Source organism: Zonotrichia albicollis, unplaced genomic scaffold (assembly GCF_047830755.1).
Source record: "Zonotrichia albicollis isolate bZonAlb1 unplaced genomic scaffold, bZonAlb1.hap1 Scaffold_104, whole genome shotgun sequence".
Taxonomy (NCBI): Eukaryota; Metazoa; Chordata; class Aves; order Passeriformes; family Passerellidae; genus Zonotrichia; species Zonotrichia albicollis.
In genome coordinates, this window is record NW_027428341.1 from 37,239 (window position 1) to 61,703 (window position 24,465).

General features: G+C 38.1%; 1 protein-coding gene across 14 annotated transcripts in view; it reads left to right on the top strand.

The window, feature by feature from the left end:
- Positions 1-24,465, top strand: part of LOC141727343 (N(6)-adenine-specific methyltransferase METTL4-like) — a 52,683-nt gene that overhangs the window by 14,203 nt on the left and 14,015 nt on the right. For 3 of the 14 annotated variants that reach the window (XR_012578364.1, XR_012578363.1, XR_012578361.1), the window contains exons 9-11: positions 3,462-3,697; positions 6,691-6,794; positions 21,045-21,162. Coding sequence is in view for 2 of the 14 variants with exons in the window: in XM_074533821.1 (XP_074389922.1) it covers positions 3,462-3,607 (146 nt within the window). In the remaining 12 variants the exon portion in view is untranslated. Of the gene's footprint in view, positions 1-3,461; positions 5,222-6,690; positions 6,795-21,044; positions 23,924-24,465 lie in introns of those variants that run through there. The other 11 variants (XR_012578368.1, XR_012578367.1, XR_012578369.1 and 8 more) reach the window with 9 other exon arrangements.

Consider the following 24,465-nt stretch of genomic DNA (forward strand, 5'->3'; position numbering starts at 1 on the left):
AGTTCAGGAAAGACGGAGTGCTGTAATGCCATCTTTGAGCTGGATTTCAGATCATTTTCTGGTCCAGGGTTTAGACAAATTGGGCAATAAGGACCTCTATGTCGCAAACTCTTTTGAAGGGTTATTTTAAACTGAAATAACTTGTGCTTTGTGCTTTGCAAGGCTCACTGATCAGGCAGTGAAAAAGCAGACGCTTATTTTCACTTTATATATCCAATTTATCAATGCAGAACTTGCTTTTTAGGCAGTGGAAGTTCAAAAAATGTTGCTTGTTTCAAAGATAATTCTTTAGCTCATTTAAACAATTTTCTGAGCATGCATCTTCAATATGTGTCTGGGATTAGGAATGTGCAGGTGTGTCAAGTCTCCTGCCTGGCCACTGGATTATGCTTTGGAATGAAATGGGTTTTCTGGAGCTGTTGTGTCTGCCAGCTACCTTTGTGCTCGCTTCACGTGTCCTAGGGCATTAGGTGCTCAAGTACCTGAGCTGCTGTCTTGGTGTTTGTGACACCTGCAAATGATAAAGAACAGGCTGTTTATAATCTATTTAACCTGTTTCCTGTCAGTGGTATCTGTAAGTGGATAGAAGTAATTGTGTTCTGGGTTTTGTTTTTCAATCTATTCCTGTGGTAGAAAAACTCAATACTTAATTTTTCTACTGATGGAACTCCTCTAAGCTGTTTTCAGAGGAAAAACCCCAAGGGTTTGCTTGAGGGCTGCAGATCAGATCCATGTGTGTTAAGATAGTCTACTGGTGATACAAAGGTCTAACAAAGAAGACATAATTTGGGACTTGAACACTGATTTTTCCTATTTGAAGGAAACCAATGTAATGAGATTTTAAGCCAGCAAAATTCAGCTCTTTTGATATGGTAATTTCGTTGCAGTGCAAGTTACTGCCTGATGTGATTATGTAAATGCCTACAACCTAGCAATGAAGAATCATACTATAATGTGATCTCAAATTATATGTAATGTGTCTGGTTTTTTTAAAAAGCCCTCGAAGTTTAAAAAGATGTTGTCTCTGCCAGAAGGAGAGAGGGAGATTCCTGCGACTTCCTTTTTAAATTCTAGAACCAAATTGATAGAAAGACTGGCACACTTTTCCTGCTTCTGTTGAACTGATTGGTTTCTTGGCTACCCCTTTTTTGCTTTCTGGTGAGCCAGTCTTTGAGATTGGTTGATATGTGCTTTTCAAATTTGTTCTTTTAGGCATGAAAGTTTTTGGTGACTTCTGAAACTGCTTTGGATTACTGAACCCAATGCTATGAAGATTATTTTTAACTTATGAATTTTAAGATCTACCACCTCTCTGAGCAATCTGTTTAGTGTTTCAGCACCCTCATTGTAAACAATTGTTTCCTTATATCTGGTCTGAATTGATCCTATTTTCATTTAAAACCTTTATCCCCTGTCGTATTGCTGCAGGCCCTGCTAAAATAAGCTTGTTGCCTTCTTTCTTATAGCCCCTATTTAAGCATTGAAAATCCACAATCAGGTCTTCCTGAAGCCTTCTCATCTTCAGGATGAGCAACCCCAACTCTCAGCTTGTCCTCCTAGGGGAGGTGCTTTGGCCCTCTGATCAAATTGTCAGCAAATTATGCCCAAGAAATTCTTATCTTAATGGAGCTGTGAAAAGAACAATAAAATTTACCACTTTTTTATTATGATGTGTTTGCAAAATGATATTAAGCAACTACTCATAAGTGGTGTCTAATTAGATGAACACCCACGACACCAAACAGTGTGTGAGTTTTCTGTCAGAATGTACATTTTCCTCTAAACTTCCCAGACTCTTCTCTGTAAATGCTAGATTTGTTTAAACATTTTATCTTTCCTCTAAAAGAAGCAGGTTTTTGGAATAAGATTCCTTCTGGTAGCAGTATTTTTTAGATTAAAAGCTGCCTTGATGATAGCCCATCTGAGACATTCATGTGACATTTGTTAAAGATTGGGAGAAGGCGAATAGATTTTTACACCATGCCAAAATACAAAAAAGCCTGGAAACACCCATTAACAATATTTACAGAAAAGTTTTTAATACAGTGGAGCTTTGGAAGAAGTGATCACGTAGGTAGGAAATGCACCTTGGGTTGGCTAACACTAGAAAGTGAAGCGGGTGCTCATCTTTCTGCAACAGGAGCAATCTATGGCCTGACCAGCTGGGGTCTCACATAGGGCATCTGTGACTGGCAAACTTGATGCAAAAAGTCAGTACTTGGATTGCACCAAAAAATTTCCTCTCATACTTCAGTGTATGTTGACTGGATGTGTTTTTGCTTTATGCAGTGATCATATCTGAAGAGGCTGAGTGAAGCAGCAAAATGTTGGCCTTATGAGCTGTATTTTTAAGTGACAGATACGCAGAAATCACTAGCAGATCTGATCTAAAAATGACCAAAGTATTCTTTGGAAAGGGTCATGTTTCCATACTTTTTCTTCTTTTATCTTCAGCAGCAAAACACAAAACTTAACATGCAGTTTTTAGTATAGATAAGTTTTTCAGTCTTTCTGCCTTCTCTGTGTTGGGGGCTCCTTAACCCTTTGCTTTTCTCATGTTTTTGTAGCCATTTCATGAAACGTAGTTAAGGAGTTCCTCAAACCAGCCACAGACTAAATGGTTCTATATGACAAGTAACACATTTAACAATAAACTCTTTACTATAATACTTTTCAAGCAAAATGCAAGATCTTTTTCTATCTCCAAGAATACCAGTGATCAGTGACACAGTTGATGTTAATGACAGACGTCTTTATATTTGGATTTAGGCAGCAAAAATCCCCAACTATAAAAGAAATATGAGATTTATGTTACTGAATAGCAGTAACAGTTATAGAAATATCTCTTCTGGTGCCAGGTTGATATTGGGGAAAAAAATAGTTCCTGCATTTTTTTAGCCCTTTTAGTGCTGTACTTATTTAACTGGTATTACTTTTAACTTTTGATAATAGTATTACTTTTTACTTTTGATAATGTTTTCATTACAAAAATACTTTTATCCCCTTTAAGGTACAGAGGAAAAGAGAGTGTGCTCTTAATTAAGGAAAGGGTTTATGTATTTATTTATTTATATATATAAGTATTGCCCCCATGTTATTGGAGCTAAGTAAGGCTTTAGGAGGTGTTTGGTTGATATTAGTAAAAAAATTCAGAAATCATTTATGTAGAGGCTGAAATAAATCCTCCTTCCCTTTCTCTAAATGAAAACCAATAAATCAAGGCTATTGAAGGCCTTGACAGTATTTTTCAGAATCTCAAGGGCATTTATTTAAGATTACTTTCTCACTATAAATAGTCCAGCTGTTTGATGAAACCTCTGAAATTAATTTGCTGTCTCTCCCTTTTTTAATGAAACATTCATTTTTTTATTCTGCCAGCATCACAGGGGAGGTTTTACTTTTTTACTATTGTTATTTGTACCATTGTCATTGTTGTTGTCTTTTTTTTTTCTCTTGCACAGCAGTTCTGGCAGAGTTTATCAAGCCAGATGTGGAATGCTTGGAGTTGTTTGCTCGCAATCTACAGCCTGGTTGGACCAGCTGGGGAAATGAGGTCTTGAAGTTTCAGCACATTGATTATTTCACTCTTCTGGAGAATGAAAACTGAACTGGGTCTTAAACATCTATACCTTCTGAAATTCCACATCATCCCAGGGGCCTCTTGAACTTAGCCTTATTATTGACGGTGCACCTAAAGGTAACAGAAATAAAACCAATTGCATTTTAGTTAGAACTCTTTAAGTGACAATATATCTGTTTAATGCTATCTCCCCTCTGTGCAAGGTGGTCCCTTATTTTGATGATCTGAACATATTTAGATACTTTTGTTACCAAAAACCAGTGAAGATAAAACCCCTTAACAGCAGTGCAGCTTTGAGAAGCAGGCATTCTTTATTCGGTCAGGTGCATGAGGGAGTATCTTCTCTGAAATATTTGTATGCTGATTACAGAGAAAGCTCCTGTTTATATTCTTAATTTTACATACATATTCATTGACATTGATGATATTAATTTCCCCAAAATCATTAACACAGGCTCCCTTCCCTTTGCATACACGTTCTTCTGTACCAGGGGTTTCTTTGGTGGTTCCTGGTGGTCAGCCACCCCAAAATCACATTTGACCATCCAGTGAATGGTAAAAAGTTGGCATAACTGGGCTAGTTACTCTGCAGTTTTCCTTCTTGGTCAATGTTTAACATGACCCTAGAGAATAAGCATTTTGTGGTTCTATAGGCTTGTGGTTTTTGAAGAATAATCATATTAACCCATCAGGTTAATATGGTGGGTTAAAACAATAATTTTTCATCTGCCAACAATGTTAAGTGTAAGTTCATCCCTGTTCTTTTTCAAACCTCAAGAAAAGAATGATATTTTAAAGTATTTTCACTGCAGCTATCAAATCTGAGCTGATAGCACATTGCTGCTGCTGTACTGTAGCTTGTGCTATTTTTAAAAATTATAATAAAGAATTGTATTGTTTTTCAAGAGTCAATGGAAGTAAACAATTCTGAATGATACATGTTTTCTTAAAGTTTTTTTTTGCAAAACAATAGGTTTTGAACTAATATAGTTATGAAGGCAGTGTATCTTCCTACTCTGTCTGCCTTAGAGAAAATAAAAGGAACAGTGATTATATTTACTGGCATATGAATTCTTGACTGTCCATATTCTATATAAAATGTTACTTTTAAAACAGTTGATAATTCTGTCTTTGTGTATATGGTGTTAATTTTTTGATGACATTGTAAATGATCAGCCTCAACATCTTAAAAATTCTGAAGTTTTAACAGATTGTATGTATTTTTTAAAAGACTCTTTCCTTATGTTCTGGAACATTATAAAGCCATGCTTGTGAGCTGTATTTTTCAGCTAACAAAAAAATGATCCCTTTAAAAATATATTAAAGAATTGTACCCTTTGTGTATCATTTGTTGTTCTTAAATTTACTTTGAAAAATATAAAGAAAATGTAATGAGGCCTCTGCCACTTACTCATTTATAGCAGTTGAGGCAGAGGTGCTGGACAAATTGATTTTCCTGATGGCAGGTTCCTGAGTTCTGACTGTTTGTAATGGAGAACAAAATACATTGCCTAACTTGTTTACCTTCTTTACTCCCTTTTGGTAGCCTGGTGCACTGTGAAGATTTATTTAAATTTAACTTCAAAATGTTAGCAGAGTAGTTTTTAATAATTTTGTAATAAAGATGAAAATGAAAACTTGTGTCTTATTTCCAGTTTCTATATTACTATTCAATTCCATGTTTTGCCTATTGGAGCAGTGGAGTTAATAAAACAAAGAAAATGCTTTTTTCCCCTCCCCCCACAGTTAAACATATACTCAAAATAAGTAGATAACGTAACAGTGGAAGTAGTTTCCCAGGGAAATGTTTCTTGCTGCATGTTTTTATTTAGTCTACCTTTTAAAGTGTCAGTATGTGTTGTCATTACACTGCAAGGGCTCCATATTGCTGGAGTTTCATAGCTCTTTGATGTTCCTTGTAGATAGCCCCTCTAGGCACTGACTCTTCCTTGTCCTCACAGCAGCCAACTGACTCCAGTTCCCCTCAGCCAACCAAGCCACTCTTTTATAACACTCTGCTTATTGGCTACAGCTGTGGCCTGTTAACATCAGGCCTGTTCCCAATCTCTAATAATTGGCTCAGCTGCAACTCTTTAGGGGGTAAGATTACTTTCTACACTACCTTTACTTACTTATGTTCTATCCCCCTACAAATATGTAAGCAATCTTACCTACAGCTACAAGGGATAGGCGATTCTTTATTTGCTTTTAGTTTTAGAAGACATTCCTACCTGGAGCTTCTGCTTTCCCAGTCAGAATTCCCCTGCCCTCCCAAGATGCTCTCATCCAGTAGTAAATGATGTATGGGACTTAAGCATGTAATAAATGATAACTGCTGCACTTATCTTGTTTACCCCTTGTACTCTACAAAACAGCACAAGAAATGACAATGTTGTCTGTTCCACATCCGCTGCTATGAACAATTCCAGATTATCTTTTTAATTCCAACTAAAAGATAGATGAACAATATTAGGGATCAAGAAGCCACCTTTCTCCTTCGAGCTAAGCAGCAGAACCCTTCTAAGGGAATAACCTTCTTTAGGCTCTTTAAGAATTGATTTGTCTTTTCTGTGGAGTCCCTTTGCAAACAGTGGCTTTCTAGAATCCTAGAATAATTAAGATTAGAAAAGACCTCTAAGATCAAGCCCAGCTGTTAACCTGCCATCACTGTGTTCACCACTGAACAGGTGAACTTCCAGCACCTGGGAATCCAGCCTCCTAAGTATGGCTTGTATGTAGAGGACTTGTGCAGGCAGGTTCTAAGCTTCTCAGATTAAGTCAAAAGTTTAAGATTGGAATTTGTCATATCTGATCCTGTCCTAAATAGTTACAAAATTATGCCTTGGACACCTGTTTGCTGCTTTTCCACTGCTCTGGCCATGAATAAAACCTTGTGAATATGACAGAAGTGATGTTCCACATCTGCAGCCATCCTGAAACCATTGCATTTTCTCAGGAGGAGAAAATTTGGAGGAGAAAACTTGCTAACTTGGAAATCCCATGGTGGTATTAGCAGTTGATAGTTTGAGGTGATAGGGTCATCTTTTAAACATAATTATTTACCTGTTATGCTGAATTCATAATTTAAATAGCCCCTTACACTTTTGTAGGTCTCCAAGACCCCAGCTGTTCCTAACCAGCCATCAGATTGTTCAGTGTCTGTCAAAAGATTCTTCTGAGGCAGAATCTGCATATCAGTGATAAGTGAAACCAGGTAATATAACAGGACAATTTAAGATCTGGTTTCCTTTTATGTTATATATGTCAATTGCTCAGAGCGTACAATGCTCTATGTTGTGTCAAGCCCTGTATAAAAACGCAAACTTGCTCTGAAGAGTTTACAAAGTTGGTAAGAAATGAAAGAAAAAGGGAGAAGATAAGGATGGAGGAATACAGGATGGTAATGAGATATTAAAGGTGTATTTAATAAGTATCAGTCTAGGTATTATGCACATCTTCAGTGTTCCTAAGAAATTGTAAGGTTGTTTCCCCCATTTTAAATGGGATTTTCTTTAGTATTCTAGCATCACACATTCAAATAAAAAATTGGTGGAGTGTGTATTTTACTTACAACATTAACAAATTAAAAGGGTTTTTTAAGCTCTAAATTCTTCTTGTGACAACAAGTGACAACTGTGATTACTGAAGAATTTTCAGAAAGTATGTTGTTTGGTACATCTGTTGTTGTTTTAGCAGGACAATGGTAAAAGTTTCTTTGGCTAGGTATTCTCTACTATTTAAAGCCTTTTAACATTATGTGTTATTGCAAAAAAACTCAGTTGCATTACAAAAAGAAGTAATTTTAAGCTTTTTCTATACGTGGAGTACATCAAGTGTCATAATCAAACTTTTATGAATCTTCAGGTTTGAGTGTGATTTTGAAATGTCAAATTAGCATATGACCTTTACTTGTATTTTTAAACTTCTGTGAAGTAAAAAGAATTATATCAGTAAGATATGTTTTTGGAATAATGATTGCTAGGCATGTACTCCTGTGGAAACAGCAAAACTTCTTTTGCAAGATTAGACATTATTAAAGAAGTGAGATAAGTGAGGAGGTCGTACCTCTTTATAGCATTCAGCTTGGATAGGTGTCAGCAGCAGCAAAGGGTTGACTTTTAAAAATAGATTTCCAAATTACATAAACAACTATAAATTGCAGGAGATAATGCTACTCTGCCTTGATAATTGCATTCATTAGCCTCAACATGCCAATAAAGACTTGCCTACTGCTTATTTTGGATTGGACATAAGAGGAGGAGAATGGAAGGGGGCTGGAGAATAGCCAAGGGACACAAGCTATGTTCCAGTTGCTGAAAGAAGTCTTGTGGTGTCCCAGCTGGCAGGTTTTTTCATAGAATAGTTTGATTTGGAAAGGACCTTTACAGGTCATGTAGTTCAACTTCCCTGCAACGAGCAGGGACATCTTTGTTCAGATCAGGTTGCCGAGAGCCCTATACCCAGCCCCTACCTGACCTTCAATGTTTCCATGACTGGGTCTGCCAGTTTTTTGTGGAGAGAATTGTGTATGTGCATGTGTGTGTGCAGGCAAAGCTGACCTGTTGGAGTAGTGCGAATCACTAGTACGCAGTGCTTTGAATAACAGTGGTATGTGCATTGCTAGAAATTTAACATCACCATATTTTTACTTGTCAGTGTCCTAAGGTTACCAGTTTGTGGGGAAAAGGTACTATTTATTTGGTTAGAGATGTCCCAATACCATGCATGGTTTGAAAGCTTGCTTGGGGGCTGTTTAATGGATCTATTTTTGCTTTGTAATCTTCTGGAAGCGTAACATTGTCACTGATAAGTGAACGGCATAGCAGCTGCCCAGGTGTGTTCCCATAACCCTGGCCACATCTCAGAAGCATGGGAAGCCTGCAGGGGGTTGGGCAGGTGCATGGTTCTGTGGGTTCTTTGGCAGCTTCAATGTGCCTTGACATCACTAAAATGACATCAGAGCTGTTCTAATGGGGCTAGGTCACTTTGCTGGGCCTAGCTTTGAGGACTTTCCTTCCTGGCATAAAGGAGTTGAGGTTATCACCTTCTTGTCAGGGTTGTTCTTCAAGTAGACTGAAAATTTTCTAAAGAAGGTTGCTTTTTACTCGCCAACATTTTTTATTTAACCTGCTGAACTCTTGATGTGCCGCAGAGCCTGGGCTTTCAGCTCTGGGTCTGAGCCTGCACATGGGCTGTTTTGGGGTTAGAGAGTTATGGGCCATGCTCTGAGGGCTGAGATTCAAAATTCTTCTGGTCTCAAGACATCCAGGCTTTCTTGGAAGTACTCTGACTGCCAAACTGCAGGCAGAGCTCTGTAGTGGTCCTCCCTTCTGGCTTTTTGGCTTTTTAGCTACCTGTCTTATGAAAAGGAGGGCTGGGAGGCACTGTTGACACTGAGGTCTTGACACTGCAATCACAATGCTTTCTTAAGAAATGCATCATCTTTCATACTTTCCCTGTGATGAGAAAAATCTGAAATTTCCATTACTTGTTTCAGACCATTTTTATATTTCAGTTAGTAATTTGCATTTGCTTACAACAAAGTAAGTTTGACTTTCCATAAGCTCTGTTTTTTGGTGCTTAGTTTTTCCTTCCTCCTTCTCTATTTCTCAACTGGTTTTCTTCAATCTAATATTCGTTTACACATTAGTAACTTTATTTTGTGAAATATTTTTTACTGGAGGTGCCTGTAGATTTCTTTTAACTGTCAGGAAGGCTTGTCTGTAGAATTGCATGATTTGAATTTATTTTTTTGTTATCTGTTTCCACAAACATCTGTAGATAACAGAGTGTGGCACGGGATTGGAAACATGAATCCTGTGTGGTATGGGACTGGAAACATGAACACCACATCTGGTGATTAGGGGGGAATGAGGGGCTACTTAGTAAACGTTAGCTGGAGGATGGGAAGTTGTGGCAATAGCAAAATTGGCTGCTGCCACAAGAACATAAAAATGTGCAAGCCACATGAGAGAAAGGTGTGATTTGTGATTTCTCTGTTGTGTTGCCTAACTTGTAAGTAAAAAAGGACAACAACAGTACCATAGCAGGAGTACTATCTACAAGGGAATGTTTATTTATCACTTCTCTGGTGCTACCTGTTTGATAACAAAACAAGAAAGTAAGGCCTCATTTGATGACCTTTATGGAAATGATAGCCCTGACAGAATTCAGGAGACTTTTTCAGATCTGCTAGGGAGATAGTATTCATGGTTAAAATACTGTAGTAGCAGCAGTCCCCACTGGGGAATGATGAGCATTGACTCCACGGTTGCAGAAGGCTGATCAATCACTTTATTCTTGCTACACTCTCCTGTACTATATGAAAAACCCATTGCCCATGCCAAGCAGTCCAATACAGCTTTGACCTCATTGGTCATCAATCCAAACACCATCACCAGAGTCCAATTAAGAAATCACTCTTTGGTAAATAATCTCTGTAACACATTCCACAGGTGCATAACAACAGGTGCAGCAAGTAGAGATAAGAATTGTTTTCTCTGAGCCTTCTCACAGCTTCCCAGGAAAATCCTGGGAGAGAATTATGTCTCTCTCTGTTCAGAGGATATGTGATTACCACGAAATACTACTACTAAAATGCTGTGAAGGCAAATATTTGAGTAAGATTTTTCTCTGCTATTGTTCAATATGCAGTGGCATGTCTTCCTTTTTCCCATGTCAGTAAGTAAATTGTGTTAAAGTAAAATAGCAGTATTGCTTATGACTGGTTTGATGTCAGGCACGCATATTCAGTTTTCCTTTTCTTGTGTAAAACCCAAACAATAACTTCTGCTGAGGGAGAAGGAGGTCATACATTCTCATTTTGTCTGTAATATTGCCTCCATTTGCCTCAGACTGTGGAGCCTACAGTCCTTTAAGCACCTGGGATTGCTGGAATAGTCACTTTGGGGTATCTTAGATCTCTTTTTACCCTTCTGTGTCCTTCCTTAAAGGGTATTTCTGTAACACACAGTTTTGAGATGAGAAAATGAGGGTCTGTAAAGAGGAGAAAACAAAGTGGAAAACAGTGCCCAAAAGGCAGTGGAATAATGAATACTGGACACTTCACAGCTAGTGCCATGGGAGTGCTCATGGTTCTCTAAACCATTACTGTGGACAAGCTCATTCACATGTTTGAGACTTTATTGTAAAGATCTATCTCTTTGCCTTTTTGGAGATGGAGACATTTTTCAACCCAGGAGAGTGGGTGCAGTCCCCTGGCCAGCATTTTTAGCACAGCAGACGTTGCACACTGCTGGTTACAGGTCAGCTGCAGAATTGTACAAAAATCTGAACTTCATGTGTGGCCTTTTTTTCAGCATAAAGTATGGCTGCGCACTGACTACTATGTAGAAAATGAAATGCATTCAAAGTAAAACCAGCACAAAGGCAGAGATAAGTTAGAAATTTAAGAATAGCTAATGATGTAATAGGCTAAAAATATCTGCATCGAGGGTCATGATTTTACAGGATCATTAACTGAAGTTTGTCGCAAAATTTTGCCAGTTTATTTAATAGCACTGTCTTGTAACAGCTTTATGCCATTAATTCAGGAGACAGCTAATTGGAAATATTCTTATGGCACTTTTACTGCCCTCAAACTATTGCTTGTGTGTCTTAAACGATTTGCATCTTCCGTTACTCTGCACTCCAAAAATTAGGCTGAGTTCAGAAAGAAAGTATGTGTCCTTTTCTGAGGTTCATGGTTCATCTATTGGTTCATATAACTTCAAAAAGATAGTTATGACATAAGAATTACATTTTTCCACATCAAAGTGACCCAGTCAAAACTTCAGCTGAAAATTTTTATGAGGCCTACAGCCTAATTTTTTTAAAGTACCCAAGAGAGTTTAGATTATAAGGAGCTATTTTTGACCAAGTAAACTGGCCAGCAAATTTATGAGGATTTCTAAATTTCTAATAAAGTCAAGGGAGTGTAGAACATAAGAGGAGTCTAAATATTATTACAAATTTCACTGCATGATGCAACTTCCACAGATTTATTATTTTTTTGGTCCTGTGCTCTTCAAGGTTAATTGTGATAAACCTCAAAGTAAAAAATGCCACAGGAATCAACAATGTTAATATTACCTCTAGCATTATAGGAGGAAACTTTCTGGTATTACAGTGCTGAAAAGCCTCATTTGCAGAGGCTGGCAACTGTCTTACACAACAATTTCATTTAGTTGATACAATCATGGCTTTGTATAGCCATTTACATAATGACATTATAGGTCTGTAAGAGAAATAGGATTATATTATCCCATAACAAAGTTACTGAGGTTTTGATATAATATGAAGACTCCACTTTTACATATGATTTTCATGAGAACACTCTTACAAGGAAATTATTTGCCTACTATCACATTGCTCTTTTTGAGGTCTTAAGTAGCCCTGTGAAGTCTAGGCCTTTTCCTAAGTGTCTGCTGGTGATAGGTGGCCATTTCACTCCAAATCACTGTGGTAACAAACTCTTCTTTCACATGAGTAGTTTGCCTTTTCCTCTGTGTATATATAGAAGGTGAAGCACAACAAAGTTGTGGCTTTGTCACACGAGTTTCTTTACAGGAGGATTTGCTGAATGTACACAGTGTGTGCAAAAGAGGAAGATCTTTTACAAATTCAGAAAGGAATGATGGGCAGTGAATAGTGATTGAGCTGTGGGATGGCTCCTTTGCAAGGGGGATGGATGTGCTTTTTTGTAGTTTATCTTTCCATCGTGGTGAGTACTCTGATTGGAAAGGTTGCATCAATAACAAGAGATTCACTTCAAATGAAGATGTTGCCTCAGAGTTTTTAATTCTCAGTCATAAATCTTTGCCAGAAATCTAAATAGCTCTCTCAGCTTTTCAGATCTCTTCATTATACAAAATCTCTTTGATGATAGTACTAGCAAAAGCAAGAGAAAATAAATCCAAATGCATTTGCAGAGTTGACTCCCTTTGCAGCCCAAAGATGTGAGATTATATCTGTTATCTTCATAATTTTTTACTAGCCATTTATGAAATGCTTACCCAATGAAGATGTAATAATTTTCACTTGAAATCTTGGTACTAGATATTTAGTTTGAGACCAGCTGTGACACTTAAGTATTTCCTTCTTTGATGAACCAGATGATGAAATAATCTAATTAGTCTCCTTATGAGAAGCAGTCAGAAGTATGATAGCTTTCCTATTTAAGAATCAATATAAAGGCAAGATGGTAAAATCTGGCAGGGCATCTGTAACATGAATGCTTTATTATGAAGAAACGGAGGCTTCATACAGATTTGATTACAGAGGATTACTTATCTTCCTTTGCAACAGCCAGGGATTAGCAAGCAGTCCTTATTCTTCTGCATACTCTGCGTGTCTGTTTGTGAGAGAAGGGGTATGTGAATAAGATTTAAGGATACAACTATTTAGTTTTTCTCTCAGTGGGTACTATAGGTGATAGTTTCATATTTGCAAGACCTTTTTTCTTTCATTTCTTCATAGCAGCAACGCATGTGATGGTCCTCAACTGGAATGAACTTGTGAATTTTCTTGGAAGCTGATGAAATGCTGCTACATTACACAAACAAAGCCTTTGCCTGACAGCTTCTGGTGTCCACTTTTCTCATCACTGATCATCCTTTCTGTGAATTTCTCAGCTTATTCAGACTAGAAAACAACAGATAGCTCCCTATAAGTCAGGCGTAGTATTTTCTAAACCATCTGTGACTATTTTTTGACTCATTTTTTCCATGTAATCCCAACACTTTTACTCACTGCATCAGACATAGCTCCTTCCATGTCTTACAGGGGTACCAAACCAGACTATAATTGCCAGCTACATGTGATTTTAATTAATGCTTTACCTTGAAGGAACTGAGCTGCTGGTGGCAGCTGAGGGTGTATGAGTTCCTCATCTTGTGAACATTGCAGCCTCGTGTTATAATCCACATCCAAAACCCACCTCCTTTAGAAATGAACTGCAGCTGCTCCTGATATTTAACATTGTAAACTTCTTTTGTATCTTTTATTGACCCTTAGAAACATCACAGACCACAATTTTAGAAATATTGAGCTAAGTATCTAACAATTCTTGCTTCTAGGTCACATGGTGTGCTGGAGTTGGGTAACACTGTCACCTGCAGACATTCCCTTTTTTCTGATTGTTCTAGTAGAGCCTGCTCATGTTGAGCTATAAATCTCTTTAGACTGAAAAAGGCACATAATTCAGGAGGCTTTCTAAAAGCAGCCAGAGCATTTATCTATTTCAGTTGCAAGTATTCCATCTTTCTGTAGCAAAGCTCTATGTCTGGGGAGAGCTTAATATCAGATACAGTTTTCCCACTGGATGGGGATCTTTAATGTATCACTTGTGAGTAGTAACTCTCTTTGCTGACATTTACAGTTGCTGTTGATATTTCTTACTTCTTAATGTTTCCAGACACTGAGCCTTCCAGGAGGGCCTAAGCCGACTCAGGCTGGGGTGCATTTGCCTCCTCTGGGAAGCTGTTTTGCAGTTTTGAATATCTCAGCTATTCATAAAAAGGCAATGTGACTTTGCTAGCCCTCCAGAGTACATCTGTCTCACTGTCTCACCGCAGAGATGCTGAAAACAAATATACTTGCCAGTCCTGAAAGCGGTGCTTGGCTTGTTGGCTTTTTCATGCACTTGGAAGAACACAGCCAAGCTTTCTCAGGAAGGGCTTTGGGCAGACAGGTCAAGATGGCAGAGGCACCCAGCCAGGATGGCAGCTCAATGGATTGAGAGCTGGACTGCTGCATCATCTGGTTCATTAGAGGATGAGGCACTTAATTGTCACAGCTGGTGTCATAGTGAATCTCTGTCACCTTGGAGAAGAATGATAATTACTGAGTATGACCAACATGAGCTCTAGGAAGAGATGACTGGTAGCATGCAATGAAGGAGTTTTTATGAGGATGTGCAAGATGAGAGTAAGTCTACATAAAGCTGGAATTCCAAAGTAATGGGTCAGTATAAAGCTTAGGATTCCAGGTGAAAACTTGTAATGCATGCCAAGCTTGTATTAAAAAGGTAGCCTCTTTTAACCTTTAAAATATTTAATGAACTTTTCACTTGAAAATTTGACCTATGATGAAGATTCTCTTTAGTTTGAGAGGTCTGAGTTAATTTCTGAGTTATTTTCTCTTCCCAGGTTTTGTTTGCAGTGTGCTTAGCTGAGCATGATGCAAAATACTTAGCCATGTATAATGTAAAAGATCAAAAAGGCAGCTCAGGCCTTCAGCTGTTGTCTTTAAAGAACCATCACTTACATGCTTACTACCTACTAAGAGGCTGAGATTTATGTGTGCTAAGTCTCTTATCTGGCTCATTTACTCCATCTTTGGGAGCATGATTGTAGGTGGAGAATGAAAACGGAGAGTTCAGAACCAGTTGAGAAAAAGCAGTGGTGATTTCAAAGCACTGAAATTAAGGCTAATATCTCAAATATTGTCATGGTCACTTGTCTTACCTAGCGTGTTCTTAAACTCCTTTGCTGTGACAGAGGTGGCTGTTAACTGAAGAAAAGCAGAAAATACTGCAAACCACTGATGGTGGCACTAGAGCCCCATCCCTGTGTTCTCCTCCCCTGAAAGCTAATAAAGAACATCAAAAATAGATGTTATCGGGCCATCAAGAATTAACAACATGCACCAGATGGTAACACCTACCCTTTCCTATATACCTAATTTTAGCCCAGACTATTTACCAGCAAGTTGTGGCAAAGGTTGAGGAACCCAGTGCCGAGGATCAGGAAGTGAGTAGAGGCAGGAGGGGCAGAGAGATTTTCTCTCACTTCTGACCCTCTTTCAGTTAATAATTTTAATCAGTGCCTTTGCACACCACGATTACCCTCAGTGAAATGAATGAAACTCTTTCCTTCAGCCTCAAACTATCAACTAGTAAACTGCCCATTGAAATCAGTTGACATACCCCAAAAAATGGGGCTATGTTTCATGGCTGAAATTGAACTGTCTTCCTGAAGGTGTTATCATGGGAAATGCAATTAGGTTATGTAGTGTGTGTGTAGGGTGGGCACATATGCTTATGGATACACATACATATTTTCACTCATCATGTTTTGTCCTTACCTCCTTGCTTTACTTGCTTTCCTTTCCTGGCACTAGCAACAGTGTGATTTAGGACAGTGCATTGGTGCACTTTGGATCTGTCATTCTTGTGATGGAGTATCTAGACTGAGACCATGTTTTCACCACAGGCTAACTCAGGCTCTCACATACATTTTAGTAAAAATCTCTCTGTCAGTAGCACACTTCAACTTTTCACCTGTGCTTATGTGAGCTCTGAACAGATCTTTGCTTGCCCAGTGAGGGGCACAGTCTAAAGTCAAGGTCGCTGCTGAGAGGTGGCCCAATTCAGCAATGCAGTTCTGTCCAGTGCAGGGAATGGCTGAAAAGTGCTGGGCAAGAAAGAAAGAGGTCAGGATTTCTCCACCTGGAACGAAGGATGCCACAGTCAGGGTGAGCAGACCCTGCACCAGATGTGTTTGATAGCAGGTGGTCTAGTTTCTCCGATGGAGGAGAAGCAGGTTTCACTGCTGGAGGTGTCCACCCCAGATGCTGCAGCCCCCCAGCAAGGGACAACTGGCATTTAGCAGCCTTATCTCTGTCCTCTGTCCTGTCATCGTTCACTGAGAGCAGACCACACCAGCTTTGCCAGAGGCTTGGCTTTCACATCCTGGGCACGAGTCACATCCTACAGTGCATGACTCCTGCCTTGATGCTGAGCAAGGGGCTGACTGGATTCCCTGTACCCTTTGATGTGGATTTTCTTGCTCAGTCCCTGCCAGGTCAATTGGCCACAGGCTTCAATTTACCCATGAGTCCTTACTTTGAAGATGCAGGGAGGGTCTGCAGATCAGAAGAGACCTGAAAATTTGTGAAAGAGGATGTAATCAACAGGAGAATTTTCCCCAAAACACTGGCAAACTGCTCTGCCTTTGAGAAGGTCATGTATAGATTTAATTTATTTTTGTTAAATTGCCATATCACCAGCTGTTTCCTAGTGGGAAGTTCCATACACAAGATGTTTAAAATGTTCTTCTGGTGCGGATGCTTCGTGTAAACAGCAGTTCAGTGAGAGACAAACTGCCCTGAGTTGCGCCAGTGAATAAAAATTACTAGAATCCCTGGTTCTGATCTACTGACTAACTGCTGAGCATTTTCTGTATTTTGTGCCTGGTTTGAAGTGCCTGAAAGTTATTGGGGTTTATATTTATTATTTAACAGACTTCTCCTGGGAAGACAGCTCTGGCCTCTCTCCACTATGTTTTTCAAGAATAAAAAGCTCACAGACCTATTAATTTTGAAAGTTACATTAATGGAAAAAGGACTGTTGAATTTTTTTAAGGTTGAGTTTTCACATTTACAGTTTGAAAAATCATTCATAAGGAATCAGTTTTCTTTATAGAACTGCTGCCAATTTCACAGGTGCAAGCATTAAATTTGTGTATGGGATGCAAATTGCTTTATGTGAGTAGTCAAAATGTGAAATTATAATTGTATTAGTTAGGTAAAGTATAATTTGTTACCCCTGACTGAACATAGTAGCACTGGTCATTACAAAGAATACAAGAAACCCAGTGATGCCGATGATTCTTACATAAATGCTGGCCTATGTGGGCATTTAAAACGGACAGATGATTAATAAAATAGCATAACTTTGTATCCCAGGATTCCCATAGCACCTTTTTTCTTGTAAGCTAATACAAATAGTAGAGAAGATTAAAAACCACCTAAATTTAAGGTTCTTAATTCCCATACCCCTTTACCTAGGATCTCAAGAAGTTGATAAATTCTAATAAAAGCTATTAAAAAAATAAAATCCAGAGAACATATGGCATTTGACTGCATAGCAAAGAAAGATGCATTTTTGCCTTTATCCAGCTGACTACATCATCTTTGGGCAATGAGCAGTGAGCCAGAGTCAGATTTGCTTCCTCAGCTGCCTTAAACTGCAACAGGCCTTAAAAAGAGACTTTCTAGCACTAATAGTGTTTCAATTAAACTTTCAGAGGACTCATTCAAGTTTAAAGTTTGAATATCTTGACACACAAAGGGCAAACACCCTTTCACTGAAGGATTTTATTCTGCAGCATGGTCAGGAACTTGCAGCAGCCTTGAGTTAATTGAATGCAGTCTGCAAGAGAAGTGTAATGGAGCATCCAGACACAATGCAATATATTCAAGTGTTTGTCCATATAAGTAGTTAATTGATTGTGTTGCTATGAAGCACAATTCAAGGTTATTGTATTATCTTTAGCACAAAGCTGTACAATTACGGAATCATACAGTTTGCGAAATACATTTAAGGGCAAGGTAGGCTTAACTACTATGTTGGGAATGACAATGAATTATTTTTCCTTTCTTTATCTTACTGTACCCTTCACAGCTCAGGGATGTCATCTGGTGCTTGGTAAAATCCTACTTCTATTTTGATTTTCTACTGGAAGGATTGATGGTAAAAGAGATTGTGTGTGGTTTCCAAGGGCATGCATTCATGTTAAATATGGTTTACATTTGGAGTCTTGATAATTGACCACTGCCAATCATTCATGTATCATGCTTTCAGCCTCTCAATAATGTGTAGATGTTAAAAAAAGCATACAAAAAATCCTATACAAGGCTTAGCCTATCGTCCTCTCTTTCTAAACCTTTTAAGCACTTTTCTACATGACCATGAAGTCCAGAAACTTACATAAAAGCTGAAATTTTCCTGGAAATCTTTATTCAGAGGAATGGGGAAGTGCTGATATTTCCACAATTTCATTGAGATTGTGAAAGTTTGATTCTCTTTTTTCTTCTATCCAAGCATCCATCTGGACCTTGTGAAGCTCATGTGAAGACAGATTTGAAAGCAATATTCCATCTTACGTTCCCTTTCTTTAAGTCAAAAAAACCTCCCAAAAATCTTATAACAAATTGGAAGGGTTTTGCTGAGCTAGAAATGTTGAATTTTTGGGTAGGATTTCCTATTTTTTCTCCTGTTCACCATCAGTGCAGCTGCACTAAATGAGGAACAACCTGGGGCAGCAGGCAGAGGGAGACAGGACCACAGATGTGTGGATGCTTCACCAACATTTGTCACCCTTGTGGTACAGTGGTGAGGAGGAGGTGGAGGGATCAAAGAGAAGATTTTTCTGTGTTCATGAAAAAGCTAAACCTCATTAAAGGCATATAGCCAAGCACATGACACAAACTTTATTTAACTTCATTCCAATGCAAGCACAGATATGCTTCAAAATGTCCCACTTGTGTCTGTGTGTGTGTGTGTGTGTGTGTGTGTGTGTGTGTGTGTGTGTAGCTGGCAGAAATGACATAATGTAAATTTCACAATTGTAGCTATAACTGAAAATAGTGAGGTAGCTACAAATATTGTCATCCAGTACTTGGCATCTTAATCCCTTGCTGTTCAAGGCAGACAAAAATGTTTGTGAAAAGTCTCAAAAAGCCTTATATTTAACAAATGACAGACTGAAACTAAAACATCATGGTCAGGAGCCTTTTTAGCAAATGAAATAGTATTATGTTCTTAGTATGAGTGTTAGATATGAAATACTTCCCAGGAACAACTATTTGAGGGTATTCCATTGAGGAAATAAAATTATTGTGAATTTTAAGTAACTTTGTGAAAGGAGTTTCCATGCAGAAGTATTTAGATTACCTTTCTATCTTATCTATTCATTAGGTGTGGTCTGTCTGCATAGAACAGAATGTATATATATTTATTTCTGTGTATAACAGAATGAAATGCCTTCTGCATGTTTAGTTATGGAGCCTGTATCAGCTAATCTCCTTGAGACTGCCAATGCCATGGTTTCCTCAATGCATTAAAAAAGAATATGGATTGCATGCTACTGTATGTGTTCTTAGATTTCTCCTTTGAATTTGATAGGAAGTTATGGGTTTTCAGTGCTGAGGCCCTAAAGCACTGTACACATGCTAACAAATGCCTCAGACCTAATGAGACAGGAAATTGAGAGGCTGAAATGGAATAATAAAGGAAGAAAAATATTGATGCTTGCATGATCCTGGAAAATGACTGTTATGTTCTATTACAGAAATTAAAATAAGTTTGGCAAGGATTTACTATTGAAGAAAAGTACACATGAGGCTAAACCTAGGGTAAAAGAGCAAAACCAAAACATCATGTCAAACAAAAAGCCTTTGGAAGAGGCATCAATTAAGATACAAATTGAGTTTTAAAAGTATTTTTAATTAAAATGTTTCATTTAATATGGACAATAATACAAGAGAATTATATCTGAACTTTAAAGCAGGTTGACTACCTGTAGGAGAGCTTCTAGATGCTGGTTAAGGAGTTATGGTTTATATCATCAAAAATTAACATATCTATAAAGATGTCTGTCTGTTAGCAGTTTTGAGAATGTATCTACCATTTTGGTGCCTAAGCATAATTTCCTCTTCTTGTTTGCTGTGAAAACCAACAACCAAGGACCTGTGGAGAGTTCTCATTTTTTAAGGATGTTCTGGTCCAAACTGTTTGACACAGCCACCTGCAGGAATTGCCTGGCCTGGCTCTTCATTAACCACTTGTTGAATTTTGTTTCCATGACAACTTCCTATATTATACTATCTCAGAAACTCAGTAGAATTCAGACATCAAGTTAAAACACCTAAATATTTCTCTGAGTTGCATCTCTTGTTTCCTTGGCAACTTCCTCTCAAGTCACCCTAGGATATTTCAAGGCACCCAAGACAAATTTCATCGCATTGATCTTTTTAATGAATTTACACTGACCTGCAGTATACACATTGTACCAAACTTAAAATATTAGATGACAGAATCTTTATTGATTTCATTCAAATGCAGCTTCTCAGCCGAAATCCAATTACTTTGCCCCAGTACGTACATTTTCCCCATTAAATCTGCAAAAACAGTGCTGTAAGGCGCTATCTATACGTATGCAGACCAATCTGAAGATTAAAAACAACTTTGCATACCAAGTGCAATGTTTCTGACAGAAACAAGGGCACGTTTTTGCTGCTCTGGAGTAATGTGTGATTATTAAAATAAATTCTAATGAGAAAAGGTAAATGCAGAGGAAATCTCAAGAAGCATTGGCTTCTTTGGTACATTGCAAAGGCAGCAGTTAAAGAAACCATAGCACAAAAAAATCATTCCAGATGCTAAATCCCGTCCTTCAGCCCCAAAGGAAAAAACAGCTAACACTGATTCCATGCTGGTCACAAAAGCTGGTGGCTCAATAGGTCTTCCCTAATTCTGCACATTCCCACATTCTGCTTTTCCTATCTTGGAGCAGTGTTAGAGGCTGAAAAAAAACAAGATGAGTCTTGTTGTATCTTGTTTCCAGTCTCTTCCTCCAAAGTCCCCTTAGGAAAGAATGGGCAGTTCTGAGCAAATATTTAGCTGTAAATGTGGGTAAACGTGGGTAAACAGCATTTTCATCTCCCATTTTTCTCCTTTCAGATTGATTGGTCCCATAGCCTAAGGAAGTGAAACCAAGATCTGTTATATAGGAATGGAAAAGTGGAAACCACATCAGACCCTGAAAATTAATCTCTGGAGAAAAGAAAGGGCTGAAAATGTAAGATCCTCACACCAGAATCTTGTCTCCACGTGCAATCCTACCACACTTGGTTTCCCTAGTGTAAACTCATATCCTATTATTTCTGAATATGGCTCACCTTCTTACACTGGCATCTGTTTTTTGCTGACCTCAACCCTGGTTTAGCATCTTCCCATTTTTCTCATAGCTTCCTTTTACCAGGTTTACTGAGTATGCTTCCCTCTAAAATAAAACCATAACCAAGCACAGACAGCACAATGGCTTCCTCACAAGGGTGCAATAGCCCTTCTTACATGGCAAGGGCCACTTCCTCCTCTGTGTTATGGAGATGAATTGGCTCAAGCAAGAGCAGTTTTCTGAGTGTCAGTCTGAATCTAAGCCTTTAATTTGAACCAGTTGATGTTCCCCAGGAACGATGTCTGGGGTGGTCTCTTTTGGTGAAGACCCTTTAAGTCCTGATCCAGCACTGTGCATGTGAGATCCAAAGGAAGGGAAGAAGCAGTGGAGGACAAGGACGATATTTTTATTGCTGTGCAAATTGGTTGTCATGGTGTCAACACAACAGTATTTGTATTTAAAAGAAACAGAATTTCTGCTGACAAAGAGATAAATGAAGTTTTAAGAGAGAGAAGTGTTTTGAAGTTAAGCTCAATGCTTAGGAGCACCTGAGAGGAAATTAACTACTTTAAGCTCGCATAAAGCCTAAAATAGAGAGCCTTGTATCACATTAATGCTAATTGACAGATGTGCAACACTTGAATATAAAGATTTGAGTCATACAGTTATATGTAAAAACTAAGCAGCAATGGCTTCATAAGAGGTAACTGGAGATGATTAATTCATACATTAAAAAAAAATTGAGCTGTTTGTCTGAGCCTGAGCGATCATCCATCCCTCTACTGAGTGTCTGCTGCTTTCTTAGTTTTGCCTGGCAGGAAGTGATCCTTTGAAGACATAACGACTTGTCTAATTTTCTGCATGTTAGAAGTCTCATTAAGTATAATAAATTATGAATTCCAAAGAGATTATGGTGGAGGGAATTTGTTGGATCAGAGCGTTAAGTGTTAAGCCCTTCTGCAAAAACATCAGTTTACTGGGACCTCAGCCTAGATAGCACGATAGATTTGGGTAAGATAAATAATAACATTTATAAGTACCAAATTGTATGATATGTGTGTAATTTCAGGCAAACTTAAAGTGCATGGCAATTTTAATGCTATTAAACTTCCTTGTCTCTTGAGAAAAATGATGTATTTTTTTTAAAAAGAATTCCACACACTCTTCAAATTTCAAATGCAATTCATAGTGTTTTGTAGATGGCTTGCACTGCCAAGACTTGCTGTTATGCAGAATGCACTTTAATTAAGATTTTAATGCATGTCTTATGTCAACATTCATGGTTGTATTATGCTGTTTTAGCCTAGTGGTAAAATACTGATATTAAATTTTTAGTAGAAACTGTTCTTTGAAAGTATTTTTTGTTCTTGCTTTTCTCAGACTAATTGTCTTTGATGCACAAATATTTCAACTTTATTTAGGTGGGAGTATCAATGCAGGAGAGTGTATGGTGCCTGGAAGGGATGAAGACTAAGTTCAGGAAAGACTGAAAGTCTTTCCAGTGGTTTCAGTTGGTTTTGGATCATGCTGAAGCAAACATTTTCAGATACTTCAGTTCCATATTAACACTCATGTAATGACCAGTTCTTAGTAAGATAAGGTATTTCCTTTATCAAAATATATGATGAAAACATGTATCATTAGAAAGAAGATTTTCTTGAATGAGATCATCCATTTGTTTTGTTGCAGTCTAGCTCTGAGCAAGCAATGCAAATATATGTGTGTTTGAAATAAAGGATGTTTGTTGTACATATGGAATCAGTTTTTGAGATAATATCTTGCTACACCACTACTTTCAAATCATTGACAGAACTGTGGGCATTTTTAAGAGAAGGAACAAAAGTAGAGGCTGATTTATTTACCCTGGAGACAGCTAAAAATCCCATAAGGTTAGAGACAGTGTGTTGATCTGTACTTGTACTTCCAGTGTAAAGGAGTGTAAAATATACTGCCTTTGTCTGTTCCATTTTGTTTCATTACCGACTTAAATTCAGAGGGATTGCCAGAAACAACAAAATGCTGCCTGACACAGTGGTACCTCTTTTACAGATGGGCATGTGGCAATGGCCTGAGGGTTACATCTGCTTTGCATATGAATTTGCATGGTATATTCATGAGAGCCTAATGTGAAGGGTTAGCCTTTATATATTTGTATGAATTATAAAGAAACTGCATAAAATATGTTTCAAAGGCTGCAGGGGGAAAGGGTATAAAATGGAAAACTGACACTTCTTGTGTCCATCTTTTTCTTCATGCATTATGTAACATGCCTTCTACTGCCAATATCCATCAGGCTGAAATTCTTCAGGAAAAACTCAAAATGCTAAATCTTTGTTTGGAAGACAAAGAACCTCACAAGTGAGATGATATTTGTTTGGAAATTGGAAGCTGAACATTTATCCACCTAGGTGAAAGCAATATCACAGTAAAACAAGATGATTTTGGTGCCAGTAGCACTCTCAAATATATGAAGGAGTTCTTGGAATCTTTTCCAGGACTGCTCATCTAGTGAAGTACAGCATTCACCCTCATTCCCTATTATTTTTTATTTCCTGAAATGAATTGTTAACACAGTGAAGACTTTGGAGTGTAGTTTCCAAACTGTCATTAGCCTCAGGAGATCCAGGTTTTGTCTTCTCTCATGCCTGCAAAACCAGATGGACTTTCCATCAAAAATTCTGCTGGCTGAGGATTATTCTCCTTCTCTCCCCCTTACTTTGAAAGAGGGTGGTATGAGAAGGTGTGCTGAGGAAGAAGTGGCTGTGACCATTTCACATTGTGTTCTGATAACCTGGAGCTTCTGCAGAGATTTAACTTTCTGTTTCCCTGTAGCATCTCTTGTGGTGCTCAGAATGGGCACTAGAGGTACCTCAAGGAAAGTCCATTCTTTGACCAGGAAGCTCATCAACATCCAGTCACTTCAGAGAATTTCAGTTCAGAGACAAAAAATATAGACATGTCCCTTTTGTCTGGGTGGGTTTGGTTGATTGTTTTTGTGTGGTTGTAAACCAGATCTCCAGTCCAAGTGACACCTCAGCTTGAGACAAGCACCACCAATCCCAGGTCCACATTCCCATGAGGCCTGAAGAAACAGATATATTCATCACAGCAGAGTCCTGCTGCCAGTAAGGGTGCACATGTTATTCCTTTGGAGAAGTCTATCTGAGTCTATCTAACCTTGTCAAATATTTGCCTTTCACTTTG